At 36.1% G+C, this 13245-nt stretch overlaps 1 protein-coding gene across 1 annotated transcript; it reads left to right on the plus strand.

Moving 5' to 3' along the window:
• Nucleotides 1–7754: 7754 nt before the first annotated feature.
• ENODL3 (early nodulin-like protein 3) lies at nucleotides 7755–9213 on the plus strand. Its single transcript, XM_082881865.1, has 2 exons — nucleotides 7755–7961; nucleotides 8632–9213. Exons 1-2 carry the CDS (start codon nucleotides 7790–7792, stop codon nucleotides 9051–9053), a joined length of 594 nt encoding a protein of 197 aa, XP_082737991.1. The 5' UTR covers nucleotides 7755–7789; the 3' UTR covers nucleotides 9054–9213.
• The last annotated feature ends 4032 nt before the right edge of the window (nucleotides 9214–13245 follow it).

Below are 13245 nucleotides of genomic sequence, written 5' to 3' on the forward strand. Positions count from 1 at the left end.
GAGAATAAAAAGAAACACACGTGGGACTTTCTTATTTGATTCTCTAAGTTTATATAAGCTTTAAACTGTTGATTGAATCCACCAAGGATCTCTAGAGTGTTTTTTTCCTAAAGTTTCCTAAAGTGGTGTATTGTGTGGTTGAGATTTAATACTGAAAAATTGATGTCACTTGTCATTAAATCTCAACCACACAATGCACCACTCTAGGAAACTTTAAGAAAAAAAAACTCTAGAGGATCTTTGCTTCAATCGCACCAAATCTAAACTCAATCTCATCAACATACCACCACTGCATCAAAACCACACATCATAAATTCTATCATACATTTCATCACATGTGAACAAACCCGTGTACCCCTCTCTCTTTACACGTCAATTTCCACATCTACTGCCATGACTGTGATGGCACCTCTATTGTTGATCCACGTAAACCTCCGTTGCAGGAAAATAAAGACAAAAACCTTTATTCGCATAGGATAATATTAGGAATTATGAAAAAAATATCATAAAAATAATTATGAAAAAATCTTCACCTTTACATTATATATATAATAAAATATCACATACTAATCAAATGATAAAAAATCTTCATAATACATTTCATGATCCCTAATATTACTCATATCTTTATCACTCTCCGTTTGTTTAGATAATAATAATTGTTAATAAAAAATTATTTTTAAAAATATTTTTTGGAATTTTTTTTTTTTTCATGTTTGCCGATGGTGGTGGTAGAAAGAAAGGTGGAGGTGGAGGTGGTGGCGTGGTAATGGGGCAACGATGATGGTGGCGGTGGCCGTGGTGACGGTGGTGTGGTGGTGGAGGTAAGAGTGGTGCTGGTAATGGTGGTGGTAGTATGGTGATACTAGTAAAATTGTAATCCAAAAAATATTTTTTGCTTTTTAAAAGTAAAAATAGTTTTTGCTCAAATATACTTGTTTTTTATTAATCATAAAAAATATTTTTCGTTGACTTTCATTTTCTATTTTATCAAACATAAAAAAATATAAAAAATATTTTTTGTTTAAATAAATAGAGGCCTACTCTATGGAATGGATGTTTTCATAGTTTGTAAGTTTGATAGACAGGGCTTTTGTTTGTTTATTTAAATTGGTGACAACATGAATTCTATTTTATGTATGTGGGATTGATTTTTCTAAATTCTAACTAATGAAATTAGCATTACTGAGCATTGAGGAGAGCCAAACCACACTTGTATCCACACGGGGTAAACAAAATTGGGGAAAACATTACCATAATCTTTGGGTAAAGAGTGCTGTTGTTTTAGCATTTCATTAATTATTTTGGATATCTTATTTTTTAGTTTTTTTTATTACAATAATAATCTCAAAAGAAATTATTAAAAAGGAAATCAATAATTTTGAGACATCCTATATCACAATTAAGCTTACACTACATCATGAGTTAGGATTTATAAAAGGACATACCTCCATCATCACTCAACCATCTTCTCCAAATACTATCTTTAAAACATATCTACCCTTAAAACCTTGAAAACCCTTTGGCGGCACTATTTCGGCGGTAATGGTGGCAACTATTTGATTATCTATACTTCTTCAGCAATGACAATGAGTGAACATTTTTCCGACAACCACAACTACATGAGATGAGAGGAGTACAACAATAAAAATTTAGAGGATGTTCATAACTCAGAGGAGATTGGCCTTGTAAACGTAAGTTTCTTAAAAAAAGGGCAAAAATAATAAAAATTATTCGTCATTTTTTTCAAAAACATATGACCGAAATTCGAGAAGACAAGCTTGAATATTGTTCATTTATTTGGGAACAGGTAACCGAACATTTCTTATTTGTTCGGGAACAGATAACTGAAGCTCGTGAAGATCGCAGAACCCACAAAAGGGAAATTTTGAATCAATAACAAAAAATCCTACATTTATTTTCTTAGGTTATGAACAAGTATGTGGAGATGAAGTAGTAATTACATTCGTGGGTTTTGTTAGGATTTTTGGAAGAGAGATTTTTTGGGGGTGTGACGGTTGCATTCAATTTAAATGGGCGGAAGGTTTTCACAATGATATTTTTGGTATTATTTAGAGGGAGAAAATAAATTTTAAGGATTTTAAAATTTATAAGTGTGAGTTTAAAATAATTGATGGTGTGCTAATAACAGCCTCTTGGGCAAAATGTCAAATAATGAATGTTTTGATTCTTTTACCATCAATTCATTAATTTATTGCAATTTCAACCCTTTTGAGATTCTTGGGTGGTTATACAAATTGAGTAATGTCAGAAATTTTAAAAATTCTATTAAAAGTTCTACCAAATGTCCCACACCCCACTACAAGAATTTACACATTTGCCGACCAAAATATTAATTAGTCGCGAATGATCGTTATTTTTGGTGACCAAAATGAGTTGGTCGCAGAAGGTCACATTTTGGCGACCAAAAATGAGTTAGTCGTAGAAATTGGTATACTTTTGGCGACCAACTTCAAATTTGGTCGCGGAAGGTTACATTTTGGCGACCAAAAAAAATTAGTCGCCAAAATTGTATTTTTAGCGACAAATATTTTAGTCGCTGTTGATTGAGATTTGGCGACTAAAAAAGTTTGTCGACGAAGGTACCTTTTCTGCGACTAATCTGGTCATTTGGTCGCAAAAAGTTTGGGAGGGAAATTTGAAACATGGAGGGGGGAAATGAATATTTTTGCGACAAAAAAACATTTGGTCGCCATTTATAAAACGACGTCGTTTTGTACCCACTCTCCCTAAAAATTTGGTCGCCATTTATAAAATTTGGTCGCCATTTCTAAGTGTTGCCATTTATAAACCCTAAACCGCTGCCCCGTTCCGCTGCCCCGTTCCAACTCTCTCTCTGTGTCTCTAATGGAGAATGGGGACGAGTGGTTGGTCCCCGAATAAGCTACAACACATTCTCTTCTGCTTCTCCATCACCATTATTTTCTCTCTCCTCGCCTAACTTGCTATTCCTTCCTCCGCCGACGGACCATCTGGTTCGGATCCATCGTCTCCCTCTCCGCCGACGCCGCCAAAGAGGTCTCCGACGAGCTTGGCTTCTTCAAGTCGGCCGGAGCCTCCGCCAAAGACGTTGTTGCTGATCTCCTCGGCATTCTTCTAGCTGTGCTTGTTCTTTCTCTCACCAAATCACTCTCTCTGCGGATCAAACCCGATCAATCGGGTCAAATTTGAGGGGTCGAGATAGTTTGATCGATGGCTTGGGTTCCAGTTTGTGCGATCGAGCATTTTGGAGTGATCAGGTTAGTCTGTATACAGTTGTCTGTTTGGTTTATGAGAAGATGATATACAAACAGAATTTTCTTACAAAAGTGAAGATTTGAAACTTGAAATAGGATCTATTGAATTTAAATACATAATAGGAACAACTCATTACTTATATCAGTTTGTTTTTAAATTTGTTTGTACAGCATTACTCCCAAAAAAAAAATGAACCTTGGAATTGCTATTGGATTCAAAATTTTCATTTTCAAGCTAATTTCAAGAAAAAAAAAAAAGAATGGCTATTGGAATGAATTAGCCATTAATTTTCAATAGCAATTTCAGTAGAAGAAATGAAAAAAGGGCTATTGGATTCAAAATTTTCATTTTTCAGATTACATCAGTTTGTTTAGTAAGTTCGTCTATTGATTTAGAAATTAGCTTGGGGTTTTGCATATTCTCTTCAACTTATTCTACTATTTATAAATAAGTTCATTGGTTTTGAAATCAAATTACTCTAAAAGAAAGAATTTTAAAAGAAAAATCACAAAGGAAATGAGCAAAACTTAATGTGGTTGAAAAAATAATCCGATAGAATTAATTCATATATATTGTCTGGTGATTGCAGCAGGCAAGCCATGGAAAGATATCGAAGGAGCTAGTTAATCGGCTAATGAGTATTCTTGGTCACATGATGCAGTTGAGGACATTAAAGGTATCTCTTTTGAATGAGAATAATTTATTAATAACTGTTGCTTCATTTTCTTGTTGATGTTAACTCGCTCCCAAGGTTAGTTTATTTAGCTGGGTGAAGGCTTGGGTAGTGATCATGATAGTTAGCATGAAGAAAATAGGGAGTTTCTTTGAAAATCTGTTAGGATGGTTCCAAAAAATGTCGTGAATGATTACTGGGAACAGCTTAAAAATGAACTTGATTTCTTTTTGATGATTGATAAAATTTTATTAAGAAAGAGAAGATAACAAATGGAGAAGCATGGGCAAGATATGTAGAATGGAGGAAAACATAACTATTGTTTGATAACTGAAGAATTCCAAGAAAGATTAATCTTCTTCAAGTGATGCAGAATGGAGGAAAAACAGAACTATGGTTTGTTAACAGGAGAATTCCAAGAAAGATTAATCTTTTTTAACAACGGCATTGATGATAATAAATTTCTCAACTCAAAAATAAGAAGCTTTTTTTTTTTTTTTTTTTTGTATATAGAAAAATAAAATTCCTTGTTGGAGATTCATCTCTCCTCTGTAAACGACAAAAAATTGTTTTTGGTGCTAAATACCAAAGTCTTTTCTTATCCCAAACTCCAACCCGACAGACATTACACAAACAAATTGAAAACTCAATTTATGCTATGCTTAAACCCAAAAGGAGAAAACAGAGATCATATTTGATCTTGCAAGGAAAAAGGTGGTTTGTCAAGTCTGCCTTCATGCCCTTTAAACATCTTGAGCGAAAATATTGAATTTTTTATTCCTTGTCACTATCCTACTGAAAAAAGCAAGCACTTAGTTTTTATCATGGGAACACATCAAACATGCACTTTTTTTCCATGGGTGTGTGAAGCCACATTCTGCGAGTAACCAACAAAATGAAGATAAGGTTTTATAATGTCTGTTTGTAACTGTTAGAAGTTTATATATTTTATGCAGAACTTTTCTATCAAACATGTTATTGTGGATAGTTCATGACATGATTTATGGGCTTGCTATTTAGACTCGCTATAGATATAAATTTATAATGATGGAGTTGGAGCAATATCTTAATACCTGGTTAAGGTAACGTACTATTTAAGCAATTTTATGTTTGGTTCAGAAATTTTCTAAATTGAGTCATTTGGTTACAGGATTGTCGTCTGAGTGGTGTCACAAATATAATTGCACCAAGCAGAACCATAGTTGCATGGATTGTGATTCACAGGCATATATATGTTCTCTGGATAGTTGATGTTTATTACATGCATGTCTCTGTTGAGTCTTTTCCACCCCAGAAATGGAAGTTTTTGAGTTATTTCTCTTCCTTCTTTTTTAGTTTAGTGACAGTTCATCAAAACAATTGTCAAAAATTGCTAGATTGAGCACATGACGTGCATAATTTTAAGTCCAAGACTAGGTTGTATCTTCTGCAACATTTATACTACTAAACCTCCTTCTTTTAGTGATTTCGTGATTGAAAAGAATGTTCATATTATGGGAAGTTTCCCTTCCAACATGTGACTACATCTGACTTACATACAGGTAAACATCGACTTAAGGACTTTCATATGACAATATCTGATGTGAAGAACAGGTAAACACCGACTTAAAAGACTTCGACTGTCTTCTGTCTTCTCTTTCCTGTGTGTTGAACAGATATTAGTTCTTTTTCCAGTAGCTAGGAAATGCCTCCAAGGCTGGTTTAAGAGTGAATGAGCTAAGCTATCTTATTCAGATTCTGATAGTTTTTGTGACATTTTGGCAGATGTTCATGATTATGCACATCCACTGATCATTCTCATCATCCATGGTTTTACTATTGATTTGCATTCTTTTAATGTTGGGACATAGGTTTTAAGTTGAGATATCTATCAAATGTGGTTATACTGTCATTATACTGGCTGTCAGTATACTGTCATTATGTTGGGACATAGGTTTTAAGTTTAGATATCTATCAAATGCCTCCAAGGCTGGCTGTCATTATACTGGCTGGCTAGAATCATTTGATAAATCTGGCAGAACTCCTGAGTTTATTGTCTTGTTACATGACTAGGTGACCAAGAATTTAAAAGATATTCAAGGACCTGCCTTAGCTATTGTTGTTGAACGACTGAAGCACTCTGGGGCTTTTCAAGGTATGTTGGAGTGAAGTTTGTTGAGGTTTTATTATCTTTGTTTGGTAGTGCTGTTTCATAGTGACATAATTTTTCTTTGTTCCCAGAAACATTTGAAGTGGCTAAAACAATATCGATGGGGCCATCATTGAAAAGTGGATCAAAAGTTGGGAAAAGTGGATCAAAAGTTCATGAACCAGACGAGCACCCTCCCCAGCATATTTCTTAACAAGTTCACGAAGTTAAATTGTACAAGACTACTTGGTAGCATAAGCATTTTTGGGAGGATTAAATGATTTTTGGATGGATGTGTATCGATAACAAATATTAGTAGTTTTATTTGTTGATAGCTGCGCATGGATAACAAATAGTTATGTTTCAAATTGTTATGCTAGATGGATGTGACTTGTGAATGAAAACTTAGAATAGTTGTATTGTATCGGATGTTAATGAATTATGTATTGTGTTAAATGTTAATGATTCAGTTAATTTGAATGATTCTTTAAAATTATAGGTTTATTATGGATTGCATATTTTATTAGGAATTACAGGTGTATTGTTTTCTTGCTTTGGTGACCAATTTATTAATCGCGACATCCAAAATAATTTTTTTTTCGAAAAAAATGACAATTGCCGACCAAGAGTTTTGGTCGCAAAAAATACATCTATTGCCGACCAAAACAGCTTTTGGTCGTGGAAACTCACTTTTGCCGACCAAAAGTTTTGGTCGCGAAAAGTAACAAATGGCAACCAAATTTTTTGGTCGTGGAATGTCACAATTGGCGACCAAACTTTTTGGTCGTTAAATGTGATAATTGCTGACCAAATTTTTTTGTCGCGAAGTGTGTCAATTGGCGATTAAGATATTTGGTCGGGAAAATGTCACTTTTCGCGACCAAAGTGTTTTAACGACAAAATGAATTGGTTGCGGTAATTAAATATTTAGCGACCAAAAATTTAGTTGGCAAATCTAACTTTTGCCGACCAACACCAATTTTGGTCGCGAATTACTTTTGCCGACCTTCAATTGGCGACCAAAGTAGCGACCAAAAAAATTGGTCGCGGATAACTTTTGCCGACCAAAAATAGACTTTTAGCGACCAATTTTTTTGTTGCCAAAAGTGTTAATTTTTGTAGTGCCCATGTGAGACATTTGATAGAATTTTTAAGATCTTTAACATTTTTGATACAGACTACCACAATCTTAAAAACTTCAAATCCATAAATCTTTTCTTTTTTCTTTTATGTTTTTGTTTTTGATTCTTTGGATTATTCTAAATGGATGTATTCTTGTTTTTTTGGACCCGGAAGAAAATTTTCATTAGAAAATTAATAAAAGATCAGATTAATTTGATACAATAGTATCACAAGATCTAAAAAAAGAAATAAACAATTCAAACCTTTTTAAAACAAATAATAAAATGAAAAGAATTTTAAGTTGAGAAATTTAAATTTCAAAAAATGACTGTTAAAATATACGAGATTATGCCAAGCGTAAGAGCTTAGCTGGAGAATCAAAGTTTCAATTTGAAACGGTTATCTGCAAAATTTATGACAGTTACTCAAGTTTCCAGCCTATGCATTACACATTTTTTCCATTTTACAATTAGGCATTACCTCACTCATCAACGGAAACCTCACTCACCATATCTCTATATATCCATCTAAACCTCAATTGAGTTTCCCATCTCCCTCTCTCTGTGTCTCTCATTCATTTGTCTACCTTTTTCTGTTTTGCTTCTGCAATGGAGTCTCAAAGATATCTCAACTTTCTTCTTTTGAGCTTGATGTGCTTTTTATGCTCATCACAGGCTTATAATTTCTATGTTGGTGGCAAAGATGGGTGGGTCTTGAATCCTACAGAGAAGTACACCCACTGGGCAGGAAGAAACCGCTTTCAAGTCAATGATTCTCTTAGTAATTATCTCTCTCTCACTATATATATCACAATCCATTATTGTTTTTTTGAAGTTTTACACAATTTCAAGTTTTAGAAATGCCTATAGAATTGTTATCTGAATGAATAGATATGCTACATTCAGTAAATAATTGCTAATCAATTTTCAATACCAATTTGTATTTTCTCATTTTTGTACATAATTACATATGGATGCAGGATTTTAACGTAAGAGGGTAAACATATATTCTAACAAAAATTTTAAAAGGAAAGTATAAACTACAATATCAATTTCTATGGACATAAAATATGAAAATAGCATAAATATATATATATATATATATAAACAATCTATTGACACTAATCGTGTGAAACCAAATTTTGTTGTTATATTATCTCGAAATTATTACACTTTATTACTTTAAACCCTCTTACATAGGTAGAAAGGTCTAGATTGTACAATCATTTTTTTCTCTAAACTTAGAGATAGTGAATTTGTATAATTTAAAAATAATTAATAGTTAATACTAATATGTAAAGAGTTTTTTGAGATCGCGGGGGCCATCGTTGCCCCCTCTAGGTCCATCATTGATTACATATGCATAGCGTGTGCAGCTGCCAGTTCTATATGTATGTATGGATTCCTCTATTTCTTTCAATGATTTGAGTTGTGAGTATTTGTTTTTGCAGTTTTCAAGTATAAGCAAGGGTCTGATTCTGTTCTGGTTGTGGATAAAGATGATTACAACAAATGCAATAAAGCCAAACCCATACAATCTCTAGAAGATGGTGATTCTGTGTTCAAGTTTGACAATTCAGGTCCATTTTTCTTCATTAGTGGTAATGGTGATAATTGCGAGAAGGGTCAGAAGCTCATTGTTGTTGTCTTGGCTATAAGAAACACCACTCAAAAAGCTTTACCATCACCATCTTCATCTCCATCTTCGGCAGCAAAGCCATCGCTATCGCCTTCCCCGACACCGAATCATCCATCACATTTTTATGCTCCTGCACCGGCTCCATCAGTTGCACCACCAGCATTTGGTGGTGGTTCAATTGGTTTAGTGATGGGTTTGAGTGTGGTTTTGTTTTTATTTGTTGGGTTGGTTTAGGTCCAAGGGTTGATAAGAAGTATTAGGGTGTGCAATGTGAAAGCAACCAAATGTAAAACAAAAAGGATTGTGGTGCGTGCTAGTATACATTAAAGTTCTTCATTTTTATTTTTTTGGTGGGTAAACTAATCTTTTCTTTTTCTTTGCTAAGTGGTTGGTGATTTTATCATTAATGGTTTTGACTTGTGCTTTTATTTGCTAAGAAATATTTTTCAAATAAAAAAAAGTTTTCATATAAAAATTCATCTCAAATTTGATTTATATAAGTTGTGTATTTTACCTTTTTAACACAAAAGAAAAAAAGAAAAGGAAACGTAATAGAAATAAAGGTATAATCGTAAATCTAATTTTCAAATAGTATATTAAATCTATATTTTCAAAATTAATGAGATTAATTAATCTATAAAAAAATGTTTAGAACTAAATGACTCATCATTTCTCAAGATAATATTTATAGGTAAATTTTCCTTATCTGTAAAGGTAAATTTTATGTGCAATTATTTATATAAGTAAAACTCCACATTTATATGAATCAAAATTTTCTTTATGACATAAAGTATCCAGATTCACATTAACTAAGACGTGAAATCAATGGAAAATGGTTGACACCACTAATTAGTGGAAGCACTAATGATGTGGCAGCGTTGTGCCTTATTTTTTGTTTTGTTTTGTTTTTTTTTTTTTTAAAATGTGTGCCAACTCACTAGTGGTGCTTTAGAACACCACTTTTAGTGGTATGTATCATTGCCGGAAATCAATACATCATCTGTATTATGGGCTAAATACAATTTTCATTCATTCAATCAATAATATTAATAAATATATATATATATATATATTTTCATTCATCCAAAAAAAGATATTTTTTCTTTCTTGTGGATTCAACATTATATCTTTCTCGTAGATTCGAGAGTCATTTCTCCAGATAATATTTATAGGTAAATTTTTCTTGTTTTTAAGGTAAATTTTATGTGTAATTATTTATATAAGTAAAAATCGACATTTATATGAATCAAAATTTTCTTTATGACATAAAGTATCCAGATTCACATTAACTAAGGTGTGAAATCAATACATCATTTGTATTATGGGCTAAATACATTAGCTTTTATATTTTCTCAATAGAAATGTGATAGCAAGCACAGTTGAATTTTTTTGTATCCTTTACGCTATTTTATTAAGAAACTCAAGATTAAAATTGAATACATTTTTTCTATTTTACAATTATCACAATAAAATTATTTTTTGTATATTTTAAAGGGCAAAAGTATAAACTTATTCACACCATTGCTTACTGACGTGGTTAGACCCATAAAGGCCATAGCCCACTACGAACAATCCAAGCCCATCACTTAGAGCCCAATACACAACCCAATTGATGAGGTCCAGAATAGTTGGAAACCAACATGACACGAAGGACCAATAATATCTAGGCACGCGGTAGCCAAAGGGCAAGCCACATCAGCTGACAAAGATCTGCAAAGTTATTGCCACTGCACATCGTCATTAATGCAGCCCCTCATAGCATTTATTACGACAATACCTTTCCGTCGGAACAACACGCTCTCACCCTGAACAAGGTAAGCTACAGCATAGACTTTTGGCCAAGGTGACAGGTCGGAAGGGACAACGAAATGATGACAAAAGGATATAAGCAGACGTTGAAGACAAGAAGAAGGTTAAGCTTTCTATCTCTAATTCATATCTTTACATTCCACTTCTCCCTCTCTTTAACTTGCTCGTCGGAGGGTTTGCTGGGGGACACCCCGTTCCCCGTTGAACTCTTGTGCAGGTTCTCAGGTGGGCTTGACCACTCGGATATTGGCTCGAGAAGCGTGGATCAGTCCGACCCATTCTACCAGGAACTTGTTGTATAATAACTGTATCATCAATTGGCGCCGTTTGTGGGAAGTCGCTTTGCTCCGCGCGCCAGTTGTGCTCATTGTCGCCGGGGACCCTGTTCCAATAACCTTTTCCTGCTACCCATCAACGTGTATGGTCACGACTAGATCCATGGCTTATCACCAAAATGCCGCCGACCATCAAGCTGACCCCCCCAATCCAAACAACCCACCACAGTATTTCATCGAGCTTACCAATAGCATCAACCGCATGGCCGAGCAAAACCAAGCCCTGATAAATGCTCTACTACAAAGGGACCCTCCTATGCCTCCTCCACCACCTCCAGATATTCCGCCCAACCAAGAACGAGCTCTGAGCCATACCATCCCGCAGCCCTATCCACTCAACTTGGAAGGCCTGCAACCTCCTCCTCCTCATATAAATCCACCACCTCGACCCCCGCATCCATCGGTCCTGGCACCAACCCCTGAGGGGAAGCCAGTAGCGTCTGTAGACACCCCATTTTTGACCGACCTTGAGACTCAGACGTCACCAGTTAAGCGCTTGGTGATATTGCATATTGTGCTCGTTCAGAAGTTTCAGAGTCTCGGCTGCGAGCCTTGCCTCCGGACTTCCAGACCCTTTCATGCTTTGCCTCGGTTTGCGAACCAGGCTCGATTTTCTCTGTTTTCTCTTCGCGAAGGGAGAGAAAGGTCTCGCAGATCATCTCTCAGTGGCCGTAGGCTACATTTCGTGGTCGTGGGCCATTTTGCCCGCTTGGAGTCCGGTTTCTGATTTTTCAGAGCCGTTGGCCGTGTGCCTTGGTTCGGGACCGCTTAACCACCTCCATTTGCTTCGGTTTTTGGTATACTTCTTATTTGCTCCCTTTTGAGGGACACTGTGGTCCGAGAGACCGACTTCGTGGTCGAACACCACTCCCGGTGCTTAACAGCCCGTTTTCGGGGCCCCGAACTGCGCGTTTTGGCCCCTGAACCCTCATTTTGCATCGGTTTTGGTTCATTTTTGGCAGGGACCTTTCTTTCATCACCGGGAAGGTCATAGAAGGGTGGGAGGCCAGTAATTGTTCTGTCAGCCAACTTTATCCCTTCATCGCCCTCCGTCGCTCGATTTTCTTCACTTCAAAGCCAATGTTGAACACCCTTGGGCCATTTTCTTCAGCTCCAAACCACATATTTGTGTTGTACACACCTGGGAGGACACAAATATCACATGGCCGGCCAGTAATTCCACCTGAACCTTTTGAACCCCTTTGAAAAATGGCTTGTTCTCTCTCTTGGTTCATTGTTGCCAATTTTTGACCACAGGGCTGTGTTGAGGGCATCTGAGAGGACACCAATTTGTAGTGGCCGGCCATTAATTCACCTTGGCCTTTTTGACCCCTGGCCGGCCGGCCATGGGGGATGGCCGGCTGGCCACCTGCAGCTCCAAAACCTGGCCGGCCTTGCTCCTCAGGGTGAGTACATTACAGCTGTATACTTTTTTCCCCCCAAAAATCTGTATCCGGGGGGACAACTTTTGGGGGGAAACTTGGCTTGTTTTCCCCCCATTTTTTTCCCTCTTTTTCTCCCCCTCTTTGGTCTATATAACTGGCCTCCAGCATTGGTCCAAGGGTTGGAAAAATTGCCTTGAGCTTGCATATACATACCTCCCTCCATCTCTCTTTTTAACCCTAAAAAACAACCAAGTTCTACCCCTTTTTCTTCATCACCACCTAGCACCACACTACCACTTCCATTCCAGCAGCTTGGAGGTCTTCTCAGAGGCTAGGAGGCAGCTTTTCTTGGTCCAAGAGGTAGCAAAGGATTGGTCTTCAAGGGTGAGTTGATTTCTTCCTCTTTCTAGCTCATTTTTGCAAGTTTTCTTAGCCCCTTTTGCTTGCTGTTTTGAGCTCCGACCATAACTGGAAATATCATTTTTTTGAGCTCATTTTTCTGTTTCATTAAGGTTCTTACCCTGTTTGGGACCCCCATCTTACACTTGCTTCATTACCCCTTTGTATGCCATAATCTTGCATAGTATTTTTGGCCTATGTATGATCTGTTTTGGAGTATGATGTAAACTGTAGATAGGCTTATTTTGAGCCCTTCTTCAACATTGAAGAAGGGCTCATCACTGTTTGGGACCTCCATGTGCCACTTGTCATTATACCCCTCTTTGGTCCCCATTTTTGCATGATTTATTAGCCTATTGTGTCTCTGTTTTTGGACTTTGGTCTGAACTGAAAATGGCCCTATTTTGACCCTCTCTTCATGTTTCATTAACGGTCTACGGCTATTTGGGACACCCTTTGTATACTTTATGTTGTAGCTCTTTTTTGGCCTTAATCTTG

The sequence above is a fragment of the Camellia sinensis genome, chromosome 8 (assembly GCF_055761805.1).
Source record: "Camellia sinensis isolate YWXY chromosome 8, ASM5576180v1, whole genome shotgun sequence".
Lineage (NCBI taxonomy): Eukaryota > Viridiplantae > Streptophyta > Magnoliopsida > Ericales > Theaceae > Camellia > Camellia sinensis.

Coding starts and splice junctions, on each gene's coding strand:
- ENODL3 (XM_082881865.1), top strand. CDS start 7,790: ATGGAGTCTCAAAGATATCTCAACTTTCTTCTTTTGAGCTTGATGTGC. Junction 7,962..8,631: donor TCAAGTCAATGATTCTCTTA/GTAATTATCTCT, acceptor TTGTTTTTGCAG/TTTTCAAGTATAAGCAAGGG.